We start from the raw sequence: 16184 nt of genomic DNA, 5'->3' as shown, positions 1-16184 counted from the left end.
AGTTTTGTAAAGATTGGGTCAGGGGGGGCTGAGATATGGGCCCTGAAAGGGGTCCCCCCCACCCTTAATGTGTATCTCTCAGCAGAGCTTGCCCCCCACGCACAAAGCTCCCGGCCCCGACAAACAGCTGATGAGAGCAAGGGCGGGCAGGTGCTAAGAACTTTGCAAAGCAACACAACTGAAAAGCAACACCTTTGCAAACATGCAAAGGGCGGGGCAGGTGTGAAGAATTTTGCAAAACAATACAACTGCAAAGCAACACAAGCACGCAATGCAACACCTTTGCAACAGTGCAAAGCAACACCTGACACCTGGGAGTTTGCATACCATGGAAAGGGACAGAGGCAGCTAGCTATGCATAATGAGCAGGAGGGGGTGGAATTTCTCCTTTTGCATTGGACTTGGGACCAGGCAGATGCATTCTTTAAGTCACCATTTGAAAACCAGTTTTGAGCAAGCATCAAAATAACCTAACTGATCTTATGAATGAGGAAAAACCTGAAGAATAAAAATGAAGCCCCCCCTCAAACCAGGGAGAGAGAGACTGGAGGGGGAACACACACCCCAGGCAGAACCGGCAAAAGCCCCCTTTGGCTTCCCCCCCCACCCACAGAAACTGCTCCCTCCCCACACACACACACAGACTCTGCTTTCCCCCCCACACACACACACAGAAAAGAAAAAATATAGATTAAAGCCCCCAAAGGGGTCTTACTGTGGCTGTCTTCTGTTCCAGCAGGAGGGGCTGGGAGGCTGGGTAATCCAATATGATTCCATTTGTATCCAATATAAGATCCATATGTATGCATCTCTCGAGGGTGATCCATTCATCCCAATAGGGAAAAGGGGAAAGCCCATATCTCGGGGGGCCCTGACCCAATGTTTACAAAACTTGGGTGGTCTCTTAAAAAGCCTTGACTGAAGCTCCGCTGAAAGTCTGGGGTCGGCCCCCTGCAGCCCCCTGCAGCCACGGAAAGAGAAAAGGGGGGAGCCAATATTTCAGCCCCCACTGAACCCATCTTTACAAAACTTGGGTGGTCTCTTAAGAGGGATTCTCTGAAGCTATGATAAAAGTTTGGGGGCTGCACCCCCAAAAAAGCGCCCCCTGCAGCCACGAAAATGGAAAAGGGGGGAGAGGAAAAGGGGGGAGCCCATATCTCGGGGGCCCCTGACCCAATGTTTACAAAACTTGGGGGGTATCTTAAGAAGCCTTGTCTGATGCTCCGCTGAAAGTTTGGGGTCGGCACACCCAAAAATGCGCCCTCTGCAGCCATGGAAAGAAAAAGGGGGGGAGCCCATATCTCGGGACCCCCTGACCCAATGTTTACAAAACTTGGGTGGTCTCTTAAGAAAACCTGTCTGAATATCCCCTGAAAGTTTGGGGTCGGTACCCCAAAAAATGCGCCCCCTGCAGCCACGGAAAGGAGCGAATGTGCACAAGCACCCCCTCACACACACATGAGGATTTCCCTCTCTCTCTCTCTTTCCCCGGCTGGCCGCACATCAGCTGATTCCTCCAGTACTCAATCCTGACTGATTGGCCAGAAGAAGACCCAGCTTGGCCACCGATTGGCCGGGGAGGAGAATGCTGCTTACTGAAGGTTATGCTGCTTACTGACGGCCCCGAATTGGCCGAATTTATTCATGAACTCACGAACTCGCTGAATTCGGCCCCCCCGGTTGCCCGCCAGTTTTGAGTTCGGTTCCTCCCGAACTAAAAACCGCCGAATCAAGGGAAATTCGGCTGATTTTCAGTTCGGGCCGAACCGAATTGACAGCCCTAGTTCACATGAGACAAAGCACCTGTGTAGTGTCGTTAGAGTTGCCAACCTCCAGCTGGTGGCTGGAGATCTTCCACTATTTCAACTGATCTCCGGGTGACAGAGATCAGTTCACCTGGAGAAAATGGCTGCTTTGGAGGGGGGACTCGATGGTGTTATGCTCCATTAAGGTCCCCACCCTCCCCAGGCTCCATCCCCAAATCCCCAGGAATTTCCCAACCCAGAGTTGGCAACCCTAACTTTGCATGCAGCTGGTCCAAGTTTCAGTCTGCAGCATCTGCAGTGCAAAGGTATCCAGCGACCTCTGGCTGAGTCCGTGGAGAGCGTTTGCCAGGCTGTGGCACCATCCTGCTGGACCAGTGGTCTGACTCGGGAGAAGGCAACGGCTTCCTACATTTGAGGTCTCCAAACTGCAGCAGTGCGTTTCCTTCGGGCTGGCATTACTGCCCTCCAGGTGTGCGCCTGGACTCGCCTCGTCCTTCTCCCCCTCTTCCACCTTAGCAGAAATCTCTTCAATCAAAGCTTGGGGCTGAACTTTGGGTGTGGGGTGGGGGAATCTGGAAAGCAGCTGTTTGGGAGCCGAACCTGCCAGGGTATGAAGTGAATTTGTGCAGGCCCAAGACCAGAGAGGGCCTTTTACAAGCCGCCTGGTGCGGGGGTCTTGGTTTCATCAGCCCCACTTTGGTTGTGTGCCGGGGAGGGGGGGATGTTAAAAAAGATATATTTCATTTCCTTGGTGTCCATACACCCTCACTTGCTAAGTAAACCAACTGTATTTAAATTGCTTAAATGTGTTAACGTTTTTAATGTTTGCTGCCTTGTAAATCCTGATTGGGTGGAAAAGTGGCTTAAAAATGTTATCAAATGAACGAACGAACGAACGGCTCTCCGAGAACCACACAACTGAAGATAGCGGGGGCAGAGTCTTGCACCCCTATTCCAGTTGCCTTGCAATTTTCCTCGAATGAGTTTATTTTTTTATTCATTTTTATTCATTGTATTTATTTATTTAAAGCATTTTTATGCTGCCTTTCCACCCAATCCGGGTCCCCAAGGTGACGAACAGAAAAACCTCAGAACGCTTGAACAATGAAAAAGAACATTTAAAATGATAAAATAACTCAATGAAACACATAAACAAATATGGTGAACCCAATAAATAAGTTGAGAACTCTGGGGGCCCTTGAACCAGAACTCCCAGAGGCCAAAGCTCCTGGATATTTGTTTCTTTTTTAAAAAAAAAAGAAGAGCGGAGTTGGTTTTTATGCCCCTGTTTTTCTCTACCTTAGTGTGAGAGATCCCCCTCTCTGAGTTTGCTTCTCCAAATCAGTTGCTCAGACGTTGATACAGAAACAATCGATTTATTGAAGCCTTCAGGAGATGAGACAGGCACAGGTAGAAAGTTGCAAGTGAGGGGCTATACGGGTTTACAGAATATATTGACTCCAGGGCACTGGGGCACTGGGGTTCACACTTATTGTTATGGGAAGTTACAAGCTTGGCATAATACAAAACATCAGACAGATCCCAGGAAGTCTGGGCGGCTATCACACTTCCAAGGCCGCATCGGCCTGAGGGAGTACTGGCAGGAAGAACAGCGGGGGGGGGGAAGATACATGGGCCATCAGGCCTGGCGCCTGAGACCAGAAGGTGTGAACTGCTTTTACGAGTTCACTGATAACACAGCAGGTGATGGAAAGCAGAGACACAAAGACAGAGACCCTCACATTCTGCCCCCCTTAAGGCCCCCCCCCGGGGTCCCCGAGAGGACGAGGCTTATCGGGATAAGCAAGGTGGAATTCCCGGACTAAGCGAGGAGCCGCCATGTGGGGTGCGGCCACCCATTCGTCATGAGCGGAGCCAAGGTTTTTCCAGCGAACAAAGTAAAACAGTTTCCCTTTCTTCCATTTGGAGTCTAAAACCTTGGATATTTCCAAATGGGTGTCCCCTCCTACTACGGTAGGAATCTCGTGTGCGGGAGGGGGGTGGAACTGGGGGGCTGCCACATAGGGTTTGAGGAGGCTTATATGAAAGACTGGATGGACTCCTTTCAGAGTTTTTGGGAGGTCCAGTTCCACAGTAACCTCGTTGATTACTCTGGTAATGGGGAAAGGTCCCACATAACGGTCGCTCAGTTTTTTGCAGGGGCGAAGAGAGCGGAGGTTTTTGGTGGACAGATAGACTTGCTCCCCCACCTTGAGTTCCCATCCCGGAGACCGGTGTTTGTCTGCTTGTTCCTTGTACTTGCTTTTTGCCCTTTCCAGATTTTTGAGCAACCATGGCCAGGTGGATTTAACCACCTGAATCCACTCCTGAAGGTCAGGGGTAGACTGGAGCTCTGGCGAGACGGGGGCAGAACCGAAAGGGCCGAAATCCGTCCCGTATATAACTTGGAAGGGACTAAAGCCGGTAGAGGAATGAGGCGCATTGTTATACGCATATTCGGCAAATGGCAGCAGGTCGACCCAGTCGTCCTGGTGGAAATTTACATAGCAACGCAAATAACATTCTACCACCGCATTTACTCGTTCTGTTTGACCATCCGTTTGGGGGTGATAGGCGGAAGAAAGGCCCTGCTCTTCCACTCCCATTAACTTTAGGAAGGCCCGCCAGAATTTGGCAACAAACTGGACCCCCCGGTCGGAGAGGACCTTCCTCGGGATCGAGTGTAGCCTGAGGACGTGTGTGATGAACAGTTTAGCTAAGCCCTGGGCTGAAGGAAGGCCTGCACATGGAACGAAGTGAACCTGTTTGGAAAAGAGGTCTGTGATAACCCAAAGAACCGTTTTTCCCCGACTCGGAGGTAGGTCGGTGATAAAATCCATGGCGATGACTTCCCAGGGACGGGAGGGGCTCTCAAGCGGTTTGAGAAGCCCTGGGGGTTTTCCCATCCGTTTCTTGGCTGTGGCGCAGGTGGGGCAGCTGCGCACATACAACTCTACATCAGATCTCATACCGGGCCACCAGAATTGTCTTCGAACCAGGTGAAGCGTTTTTATGAAACCAAAATGACCCGCTAGCCTGGCACCATGTACAAGTCCCAATACTTCCTTGCGAAGAGAGGAGGGGACGTACAGTTTCCCCCCTTGCACCCACCAAGTGTTGGTACGTTCCAGACCAGTGGGGAGGAGATGATGCTCCTCCTCCTGCAAGGAGGCGTCCCGGAGTCGCTGTTGGAAGGCTTCCGGGATGCCTTTGAGTGTAGGGGGGGTCTCCGGTGGTCGGGCTTGGGACCGGGTGGTGACGGCTAAGCTAGGAACTTCCCCTCGCTGCTCGGGAGTGAACAGGGAGTCGACTGGGCGATCGAAATCGTTGCGATACTGGGGAAGTCGTGACAAAGCGTCGGCTAGGGCATTTTCTTTGCCAGGGACATGTCTGAGAGTGAACCGGAACTTAGCGAAAAATTGGGCCCACCGAACCTGTTTGGCATTGAGTTTTCTAGCCCCCTTGAGGGCCTCAAGATTCTTGTGATCGGTACACACTTCGAATGGCAGTTCGGCCCCTTCCAAGAAGTGTCGCCATATGGTAAGGGCATGTTTGACCGCTGCTGCCTCCTTCTCCCAAATGGCCCAGTTGATTTCAGACTGGGAAAACTTCTTGGAGAAGTAGGCGCATGGTCTCAACCTTCCCCCCTCATCCCTCTGCAATAGGGCCCCGCCCATGGCTACATCCGAGGCATCCACTTGCACCACAAAAGGCTTGGTGCAATCTGGGTGAGCCAAAACGGGTTCGGATGAAAAAAGTAGCTTCAAACGTTCAAAAGCTAGCTGGCATTGGGGGGACCATTGCAAACGGGCTGAGGGAAGCGCGGCGCTAGCCCCCTTGTCCTTGGTACGCAACAGGGCAGTGAGGGGAAGCGCAACTTGGGCAAAGTTAGGAATGAAGTTCCGGTAAAAATTGGCAAACCCCAAAAACTGCTGAAGTTGGCGGCGGGTAGTGGGGGGTTCCCAGTCCCGCACTGCCTGGACCTTGGCGGGGTCCATTTCCAACCCTTGGTGGGAGATCACATACCCCAGAAATGTAATGGAGGGTTGGTGGAATTCACATTTGGACACCTTAGCATACAGTTTGTGCTCCCGCAGCCGCTGGAGCACCTCTCGCACTAGGCGCACATGGTCTTCCATGGTTTCAGAGTAAATAAGGATGTCATCGAGAAATACCACCACCCCCCGAAACAGCAAATCATGCAAAACCTCATTAATTAATTGCATAAAGACACTCGGAGCCCCCGAAAGTCCGAACGGCATGACTAGGTACTCAAACATCCCAAAACAACTGGAAAAGGCCGTTTTGGGTTCGTCTCCTTCTTTGATGCGAATGCGGTGGTAGGCTTCTACCAAGTCCAGTTTGGTGAAGATTCGGCCCTCCTTTAATTGTGCTAGAAGGTCAGGAATAAGAGGGAGGGGGTAAGCATTAGACTGGGTGACTGCGTTCAGTCTGCGAAAGTCAATACACAGTCTTAAATCTCCCGTCTTTTTCTTTACAAAGAAAGCTGGGGCTGAATAAGGAGCCTTGGAGGGGCGTATGAAACCCCTCGCCAGATTGACATCCAGATAGTCTCGCAACACTGTCTTTTCACTAGGGCTCATGGGGTAAACCTTTCCCTTAGACAGTTTGCCTTCCCCTACAATCTCGATGGCACAGTCCGTTTCTCTGTGGGGAGGCAGTTCGTCGCACTCTCTAACATCAAAAACATCAGTAAATTGCGAGTACTCAGAGGGTAATTGAGGAGAGACTGGGGCGGGGGACCCTACCAGTGCGGCGGCTGGAGTCCTGAGTACCCGTTCCTTGTCATGCAACCCACAGGGGTTTTCGGGGAAGGAAAGCACCCGTTTAACCCAATCAATGGAGGGATTGTGCCCCCTTAACCAGTTCATCCCTAACACCACAGGGGTTACAATAGGGGCGATAGTGAAATACAACCGTTCCCAATGTTCCCCCACGGACATAATCACGGCTGCAGTTCTGTGGGTCACCGGGCCCCGTTTAAAGTCACTCCCGTCCATTTGGGAAAAACGGAGAGGTCCCGGAAGCCGCTTGCGCCGGACACCCAACTTCTTGGCAGTTTCCTCATTTATCATGGTGCGGGCACACCCCGAGTCGACCAACGCGGGGACCTCTAACGGGGGACCCCCTTTGGGTAGGGACAGATGGACACGCACAAATACATTGTCCTCTTGGGCGCTTACCATCGGTGGAGCTCCTTGCACAACGATAGGGACGGTCTGCTGCGGAGCCCCCTCTACAGCAGACCGACGGCGTTTTTTGCCGGCTGTTCCCACTCTTCCTCCTCGCTGGAAGAGGGGGACGGGGTAGTGGCCTCCGGGGAGCCGTCCGAATCAAAGACGGTATTTGTAATCCGGGACCCCGATGGGACCGTAGAGTCGGATGCCCCATCCTGGGGACGTGCGTGGAGAGCGGAGGGTGCGCCGGAGCGCCGGCTCAGTGGTCCACTTCTGCGGCGAGGCTGGCTGTCGGCGGCCGGTTTCGTCGGCTCGGCCTGGGTTTGGCGGGGAGGGGTCGGACGGCCTGAGCGAGAGGGGCATTGCGATGCAAAGTGACCCTTTCCCCCGCAGATCAGGCAGACGCCGGCCTCGAACCGCTTGCGGCGTTCCGCGGCCGAGAGGACCCCGCCACCCCCTTGCCGGAGTTCCCGGCCACGGTCACCCCGGGGCCTGGGGTCTCGCCCAATCCGTTGCTTGGACAAGTTCAGGAGTTGTTTGCGATTCTCGATGTCAGCAGCATGGCGAACCCAACCTTCCACATCCGGGGGGTTCCCTTGCATGAAGGCCCAATGTTGGAGGTCTGGGTTGAGACCCTCCCTGAAACATTGTACCAAGGTAGCCTCACTCCAGTCCAGAATTCGGCTAGCCAGTGACTGGAACTCACTTGCATACTGCGCCACCGACTTAGTCCCTTGGCGCAGTTGCATCAGGGAGGCTTTAGCCCGCTCACCTAGAGTCGGGTCCTCAAAACGGTTTCGGAGTGCTACCATGAACTCGTCCAGGGTTCGCAGCACCGGCGAGCGGAGTTCATACTGCAACACCATCCAGGCAGCCGCCTCCCCTTGCAGTAAGGAAGCCACGTACTGCACCCGGGACTCCTCAGAAACGAAGGTTCGGCCTTGTTCCCGCATAAAAATGTCTACTTGGACCATAAAAAAGGTCAACTGGTCTCCCGACCCGTCATACGTGACTTTCAGGTCCCGACGGGCCGGGGGGGCAGGGGTTGCGGGCGGAACTACTGGCGCCCCGTCTGGGGGAGCACCGGCTGGAGGTTGCAATTTCAGCGCATCTAGGGTCGTGGCCATCTCACCCATTACGCGTTGCATGATCTCCATCTGCTCCTGCATAGCCCGGCGGTCTTCCTGCCACTGTTTTCGTTCTTCCTCCATGAGGGCCTCTTTGCGGGCCGGGTCCCCTTCGAGTCCCGTGCTGGGGAAGGCCAACCGGCGATCCTTCGCCGCAGTCCGCGAGAGCGACCAGCCCTTGGGAGAGTCCAGCCAATAAGTGAGCCCCCGGGGACGTCCGTCCCGATCTTGGTCGGGGGCGCGACCCTTCGGTTTCTTTGGCTTGGCTCCCTCCTCTTTAGGGTCCGGCTTCTCCGGCTCGTCCGGTTCCTTGGGGGCATCGGGGTTAGGGGTGGTGTCCTCGTCGGCTGACATTCTGTCCAAAGCGGTACAGCTGCAGTCCGAGAGGCAAAGACTTGCAACTTAATGTGAGAGATCCCCCTCTCTGAGTTTGCTTCTCCAAATCAGTTGCTCAGACGTTGATACAGAAACAATCGATTTATTGAAGCCTTCAGGAGATGAGACAGGCACAGGTAGAAAGTTGCAAGTGAGGGGCTATACGGGTTTACAGAATATATTGACTCCAGGGCACTGGGGCACTGGGGTTCACACTTATTGTTATGGGAAGTTACAAGCTTGGCATAATACAAAACATCAGACAGATCCCAGGAAGTCTGGGCGGCTATCACACTTCCAAGGCCGCATCGGCCTGAGGGAGTACTGGCAGGAAGAACAGCGGGGGGGGGGAAGATACATGGGCCATCAGGCCTGGCGCCTGAGACCAGAAGGTGTGAACTGCTTTTACGAGTTCACTGATAACACAGCAGGTGATGGAAAGCAGAGACACAAAGACAGAGACCCTCACACTTAGTCTTTAAGGAGTCTAAAGTGGCTTACAATCAATAAGCAGAGAAGAGTGAATTCAGACACCCAATGGCAATAGCTTGTAAATAGAATGTAAATACTTGAGGTCAGATGGACTCACAATCTAGCTGTATCTGAAGAAGCTCATACTCTGCTAGAATTGTTGTTAGTCTTTAAGGGGCTGCTGTTCTTTTCTGTGGTAGGGTCTATGGCATTTATGCCCTCTGAGATCCCTTCCTCCCTTCCCCAGCCTCCACCACCAAATCTCCAGGAACTTCACAGCCTGGAGTTGGCAAACCCTGGGTCCCCTTAGTAACAGCTCAGCTGTCTATTCTCCCACAGGAGAAGTAGAAAAAGGCTCCCAAGTTGGTCTGGGAAGGAGACCCTCCACCACTTATTGGAATTCTGCTTCCCAAGCCAGCGTGGCATAGTGGTTAAGAGCGGTGGTTTGGAGCGGTGGAGCCTGATCTGGAGAACCAGGTTTGATTCCCCACTCCCTACACATGAGCGGCGGAGGCTAATCTGGTGAACTGGGCTGGTTTCTCCCCTCCTACACATGAAGCTGCCTTATACTGAATCAGACCATCAAGGTCCGTCAAAGTCGGTATTGTCTACTCAGACAGACAGCGGCTCTCCAGGGTCTTAGGCTGAGGTCTTTCACATCACCTACTTGCCTAGTCTCTTTAAATGGAGATGCCGGGGATTGAACCTGGGAGCTTCTGCATGCCAAGCAGATGCTCTACCACTGAGCCACAGCCCCGCTCGAGCTGGGGGACCTTGGGGTAGTCACAGTTCTCTTAGTGCTCTCTCAGCCCCACCTACCTCACAGGGTGTCTGTTGTGGGGAGGGAAGGGAAGGTGATTGTAAGCCGGTTTGATTCTTCCTGAAGTGGTAGAGAAAGTCGGCATATAAAAACCCAGCTTTTCTTCTTCTTCTCCTCCTTCTTCTTCTCCTCCTCCTCCTCCTCTTTTCTAGAAGAGCCACAAATGGAACTTCAGTACATTCTTATTACCAGGCTACCAGCCAGGGTGAAGGAATTTAGATTGGGACCATGGGAAAGGGGCCTTTGCCCCCTCCATAGCTGTTCCTCTGACCTCAGATTGCCCCTTCCCTCCCTGGTAAGGCAGACTCTTATGGTCGGAAAATGCAAGCATAATCAAAAGCAAAGCCCCGAAGTAGTCGGCAGGGGGGCCGCAAGGAAACAGCCAGGCATAAATGGCCATTGAATGAGAAGGGTGAGGCAGGTATGAAATTTGGATGAGGATCCAGCTGCCATCTCTCCCCCACCCTCCAACAAATCCTACCTGTACATCATCTGGTCACGCAGGATACCAAACTGGGCTTGGGGCAGAGCATTGGGCAGTAATGGCTTTTCTCTTTGCTTCAGAGGATGGCCAATTGCCGAATCCGCACCTGGGGCCCGTGGAGGAGAGGCTGGCTTTGTATGCCCTGCAGAAGCAAGGCCTGGTGCCTGAGCACATCGAGACTAGGCGGCTGTACAGCCCACTGCAGCCAGACATTGAGCAGGTAAGGATGGGAGCTGCCGCAGGCTCTGCAGAAGCATCTCCTGCCCCACGCGCGTCAGAGCCCCCCCACACCCCCTCTGCACTTCAACAAGCAACCAAAAAACACTGATTTCGTTCCTAAGGAAAGTGATGGTTTGCTACCTCAGATCAAATATGCAGATGAAAACCTTCTGTATGATGAGCTTCATTTGGACAGACCGTTTTGTTTCTGCAAGCAAGGAACAAGGAACTTAATCCTCCAAATATCACCCCCTAATCAGAAATCGCTGGCTCCTGAAATTTCACTGAGGATTGCCTATGCATTTTCAGACTTGTCGTTGTGATCCTGTGGCCTGGCATCTAGCTTTTAAAACTGGGGCTCAAATTCCTGTGTGGCTGTTGTCCTGGCCAAACCTACCTTGCCGGGTTGTTGTGCGGTGCATTCCAGACTTGCTTGCAGGATATGATCAATAGATATTAACTGAAGATGGGTGTTTGGTTTAGTGATCTGCTGTCTGCCTGCATAGGGAAAAAATAAGAACGAGAGAATTTGTCTGCACTGGGTTTTGGTTCTCGCATGGCTTCTTAACTGCATTGTTCTTTCCTCTCCCTGTCACACAGAATTCTTTTTCTGGTCACTGCTATCTTGGACTTTTTCAGATTTTCCTGTGGTTTTTCAAACCACATTTATGGTGGCCTGAAAGAACTTGAGAGAAAATCCCCCCCCAAAGATACTGTGTGTATGGGAGGGGATAAATTGATGCGGTTAAGAAGGCAAGGTGGAGTGAAAACTGGGTGTGGAAAAGCCCAAAGAGTCTGTGTTATGTAGTGGTTGCACCATTAGACTCAGGACCAAAGCCGGATTTTAAAAATGCAAATCACTTTTTTTAAAAAATTGGCAACCGAATATTGTTATATCAGTATAATGTTACAACAATATATGTAACAGGTTCTCTAAATTCCCACCTTTCATTTATTTAAACAGTGTATCTGCAGCACCTTTTGTTGTGGATGTATAAGGGGAAAGGTTTATCTCCACAAAGAACGGGGCTAGAGTTTTTTTTTTTATAACCAAAGCTGGGAATTCAAAGAACCTGATGCACAAGATTGTTATATTGTTATAACAATATACTGACATCCACTTGCCAATTTTTATAAAAAAACTTAAAAAGCCCTGGTGGCATGGGAGGAATGGCTGCTGCTGAGGGGTCGGGGGCAGGGAAACTGCAGGGAAAACCTGCCACATGGAAGCATCGTTGTGGTTATGCTGTATCGACAACCACAGCAATAATGGAGAAACTACACAATCCAGTCCCTGTTTGGAAAACACCTTAGGGGTAGAAATACAGGAGTGTGTTGAGGACAGAAGGAGTCAGTGGTGGTGGTGGTGGGCTCCTGATTCTATTCATACTTTGAATGGCTAGAGAGGGAGCTGTCTTGTCCAAGCGTGGCCCTTGTTGGAAGAGTTGCTATGTCTAGCGTGCAAAGGAACTGAGAAGAAGACCCAGCAGGGAGCGGGGCAAGTGGTCAGTTAGATAGGCCTGTAGGATTAGAGACCTTTCCACCTATTTTCCACACCTCTTGTCTGTCCTTAGACTGATATTCTTAGGGGCAATTTCCTCATTCTTCTCGGAAGCTATTCTACCCTCTCTCTCCCTCCTTAGCTATATAGCCAGCTAGAGGCTCTGTCTCTGAGCTTTCCTGTCCTAAATGTAGTTCCTTCAATAAAAGCAACTTTAACTTCAATCAGTGAGACTGCTCTTCACTGCGCACTTAGCCTACACTGCCAACAGCCCTTGGATCAGGGAGACCCAGAATCCAGTCCCTACTCAGGCATCAAATGCAACAGGAGACTATGGGAACAGACATTGCTTGGTCAGCTTCACCAGTAGAGTTGCCAGCTCCGGGTTGGGAAATACCTGGAGATTTTAGGGGTGGAGCCTGGGGAGGGGAGGGTTTCCGGAGGGGAGGGACTTCAAAGGAGTATAATGCCATAGAGTCCACCTTCCAAAGTGGCCATTTTCTCCAGGTGGACTGATCTCTGTCGCCTGGAGATCAGTTGCTAACCCAAGAGATCTACAGCCATCACCTGGAGGTTGGCAGCCCTGTTCACAAGCCACAAAGGCTTGTTCTGAGGGTGCAAAGGGACTGGTTGTATATGCACCCCTGCCAGGAGGATGGAATGAAAACGTACCCACCAGTCCTTGGCTTCCTTGTCCCAGGAGTCTCTTACAGTATGCTGCCTTTGGCTTCATGGACTTCTCACCAGAGACAGGAGCTGGAATGGGAGATCTTGGGATGTTGCCCCTCCACCCCCCGGCGCCGTCTAGCTCCAGGATTCCTCTGTGTAGATCAGTGGTTCCCAACTTTTTTTTTACCAGAGACCACTAGGACTTTTTTGTTCGATGCAGGGACCCCAAGGTTCAAAATAAAAATTCCAAGAATTTGAAAATAAACTTTAATCATAACTGTTAGTTAAACATTAAACTTAGAATAATATTTGAATATGTTTTTTTATAATAGAAAACTTTTAATTGAAAAGATTAATTTATTATGGGTTTATAACTTTGTTTCGTGGACCTTAATTTAGTTCTCGCGGACCCCTGGGGGTCCGTGGACCTCCGGTTGGGAACCAGTGGTGTAAATGATGAGAGAAATGCCCCACATGCGCTAGGCTTCAAAAGCAGGCTCAGGGATTCCTTCAGATGCCGTGGAAAGGAGGCTGCTTTGGCATCCCAAATATGCCCCACACCTTCTTTCTCTTGTTACAGGGAAAGCTTCAGCTGTGGGTGGACCTTTTCCCCAAATGTCTTGGTGCACCTGGCCCACCATTCAACGTGACCCCGCGGAGAGCAAAGAGGTGACGCATTGCATTGATTGGTTGATAAGAGTTCTGTCCTGCCTGTCTACTGAAAACGCACCGGGGGTGACTGACAAAGGAAATTAAATGGCGGACATTGAATTAAGAAAACATCAGCAATTAAACTAAAACGTGTCTTGTCCCCCCTCCCCCGAGCGTCCGTGCAAGAATTGCCCTGCAGCTTTAGGCCAAAAGTCCATCATTCTGTTATTTTCCAGTAATGGCCAGAAAGAGGCCTCTGGGGAAAGCCATGGGCAGGATTTGTCATCCATAGAATCACAGAGTTGTAAGGGGCCGTACAGGCCAGCTAGTCCAACCCCCTGCTCAGTGCAGGATCAGCCCAGAGCATCCCTAACAAGTCTTTGTCCAGCCTCTGCTTAAACACTGACAGTGAGGGCGAGCTCACCACCTCCCCAGGTAGACGATTTCACTGTTCGAACAACTCTTACTGTAAAAAAATGTTTCCTAATATCCAGCTGGTACCTTTCCTCCCGCTATTTAAGCCCATTATTGTGAGTCCTATCCTCTGCTGTCAATAGGATCAGCTCCCTGCCCTACTCTAAGCGATAGCACTTCAAATACTTAAAGAGAGGTATACTGCCTCTATACTTGGAAGTTCTATGAAGTGATCCCAGCTCCCAGCTGATCTGCTGAATGATCCGTCAGGGCTCAGGTGACGTCAGGAGCTCAGGGCGAGCCTAGCCTCATTCAGAATAGGGCCGGGAATGGGAAGGGCTCGAGTCAGCAGGTCTTGGTGGGAGAATGTCCTGCAAAGACACATAAGTGGAGGGGGCAGCTGAGCTTTCCTAGCTTCGGGCGCTGCCGTGGTCTGAGTGGCAGACCTTCCTCTGGCTCTAGGTATATAGGGGAGGGGAGAGAGCAGACGACAGGAACGGAGGCCTTACAAGGGCCAGGGCCTGGAGAGGTTGGGAGGTGGCAACCCACCTTCCACATCTCCTGCCCTCCCGTGTCTTTGGGTCCACACCCTGACCCCACGCTTGGCCTCTGGCTTGCAGGTTCTACCTGCGCTGCATCATCTGGAATGCCAAAGACGTCCTCCTTGATGACCTCAGCATCACGGGCGAAAAGATGAGTGACATCTACGTGAAAGGGTAGGTGGCCGGACACTTCCTGGTGGAAGACAGAGGGGCGCTTGGCCCTGCCTCTTCAAGGGACCGAGGACTGCTTTTGCTCTTATGAGAATTCCTCTCTGCAAAGGATGTTCCCTGCAGAGGTTGATTTCCATGACATGTACGCACTGCGGAGAGCCAGTGTGGTGTAGTGGTTAAGAGTGATGGTTTGGAGTGGTGGACTCTGATCTGGAGAACTGAATCGCCTTCCCTTCCCCCCCCCACAACAGACACCCTGTGAGGTAGGTGGGGCTGAGAGAGCTCTTAAGAGAGCTGAGACTAGCCCAAGGTCACCCAGCTAGCTTTATGTGTAGGAGTGGGGAAACCAACCCTGTTCACCAGATAAGCCTCTGCCACTCATGTGGAGGAGTGGGGGATCAAACCCGGTTCTCCAGGTCAGAGTCGACCGCTCCAAACCTCCGCTTTTAACCATTACACCACGCTGGATCTCTTAAACGTAAGAGATCTTATTCTTGCTTCCTTTGGGTCCTTTGGACGGTGCCAGACCCCTGAATTGCAATGTGCAAATGACGGGCCTGCTGTGTTCTGCAGGCGACTTCCCTCCTCGTCACTCACGCGGCTGTGGTTTTGTGGCCCGTTCCTTTTGCAGGTGGCTGGTTGGCTACGAGGAGAACAAGCAGAAGACAGATGTCCATTACAGGTCAATGGGGGGCGAAGGGAACTTCAACTGGCGATTCGTGTTCCCCTTTGACTACCTCCCGACCGAGCAGGTCTGCTGCGTGGCTAAGAAGGTGAGTCTCGCGGCGACTTGAGACACGGGGGCCGCCGGTTTCCACGTCTCTCAACAGTGCTTGAAGTGACACTTCTGTAGAACTGCTGTGACCCCCTCCCCCCGTGCAAATTCTGCTACTTTGGATTTCCGTTGCGAAAATTTAAGTCCATTTGTATGCTTCTAACTCAATGTATTGTACCGTAATTTACTATATTGTACCCTATGTATTGATAGATTCCTTTGAAATGTAGTGTTGGAGGAGAGTGTTACGGATACCGTGGACTGCCAAAAAACAAATCAGTGGGTTCTAGATCAAATCAAGCCTGAACTGACCCTAGAAGCTAAAATGACTAAACTGAGGCTATCGTATCTTGGTCACATCATGAGACAACAAGAGTCACTGGAAAAGACAGTCATGCTAGGAAAAGTTGAGGGCAACAGGAAAAGAGGAAGACCCAACCAGAGATGGATGGACTCAATAAAGGAAGCCACAGCCCTCAATTTGCAAGATCTGAGCAAGGCTGTCAAATATAGGACATTTTGGAGGACTTTCATTCATAGGGTTGCCATGAGTCGGAAGCGACTTGACGGCACTTAATACATACACTATGTATTGTACAGTATGTATTGTACATTAATATAGTGTAAAGTAATTTAATATATTGTACGTCATCAACCACAAGGGAGGCTTGCAGCCAAGAAATCAGAAGGAGATTGAGACTGGGAAGGGCAGCCATGAAGGAGCTAGAAAAGATTCTCAAGTGTAAGAATGTGTCACTGGCAATGAAGATCAGGTTAATTCATGCCATCGTATTCCCTATTACTATGTATGGGTGTGAAAGCTGGACAATGAAGAAGGGTGATAGGAAGAAAGTAGATTCCTTCGAAATGTGGTGTTGGAGGAGAGTGTTATGGATACCGTGGACTGCCAAAATAAAATCAGTGGGTTCTAGATCAAATCAAGCCTGAACTGACCCTAGAAGCTAAAAATGACTAAACTGGGGCTGTCATATTTTGGTCAC

The 16184-nt window shown here is 51.2% G+C and overlaps 1 protein-coding gene across 1 annotated transcript in view; it reads left to right on the top strand.

Annotated features, from left to right (window-relative positions):
* DYSF (dysferlin) overlaps positions 1-16184 on the top strand; it is a 178296-nt gene that overhangs the window by 146528 nt on the left and 15584 nt on the right. The window contains exons 46-49 of the mRNA XM_056855187.1: positions 10322-10461; positions 13211-13299; positions 14316-14411; positions 15040-15181. Of these exons, the coding sequence (XP_056711165.1) occupies positions 10322-10461; positions 13211-13299; positions 14316-14411; positions 15040-15181 (467 nt within the window). The remainder of the gene's footprint in view (positions 1-10321; positions 10462-13210; positions 13300-14315; positions 14412-15039; positions 15182-16184) is intronic.

This window comes from Euleptes europaea, chromosome 9 (genome assembly GCF_029931775.1).
Source record: "Euleptes europaea isolate rEulEur1 chromosome 9, rEulEur1.hap1, whole genome shotgun sequence".
Lineage (NCBI taxonomy): Eukaryota > Metazoa > Chordata > Lepidosauria > Squamata > Sphaerodactylidae > Euleptes > Euleptes europaea.
The sequence above is the reverse complement of the archived record's forward strand: the minus strand, read 5'-3'. Positions and strand labels throughout refer to the sequence as shown.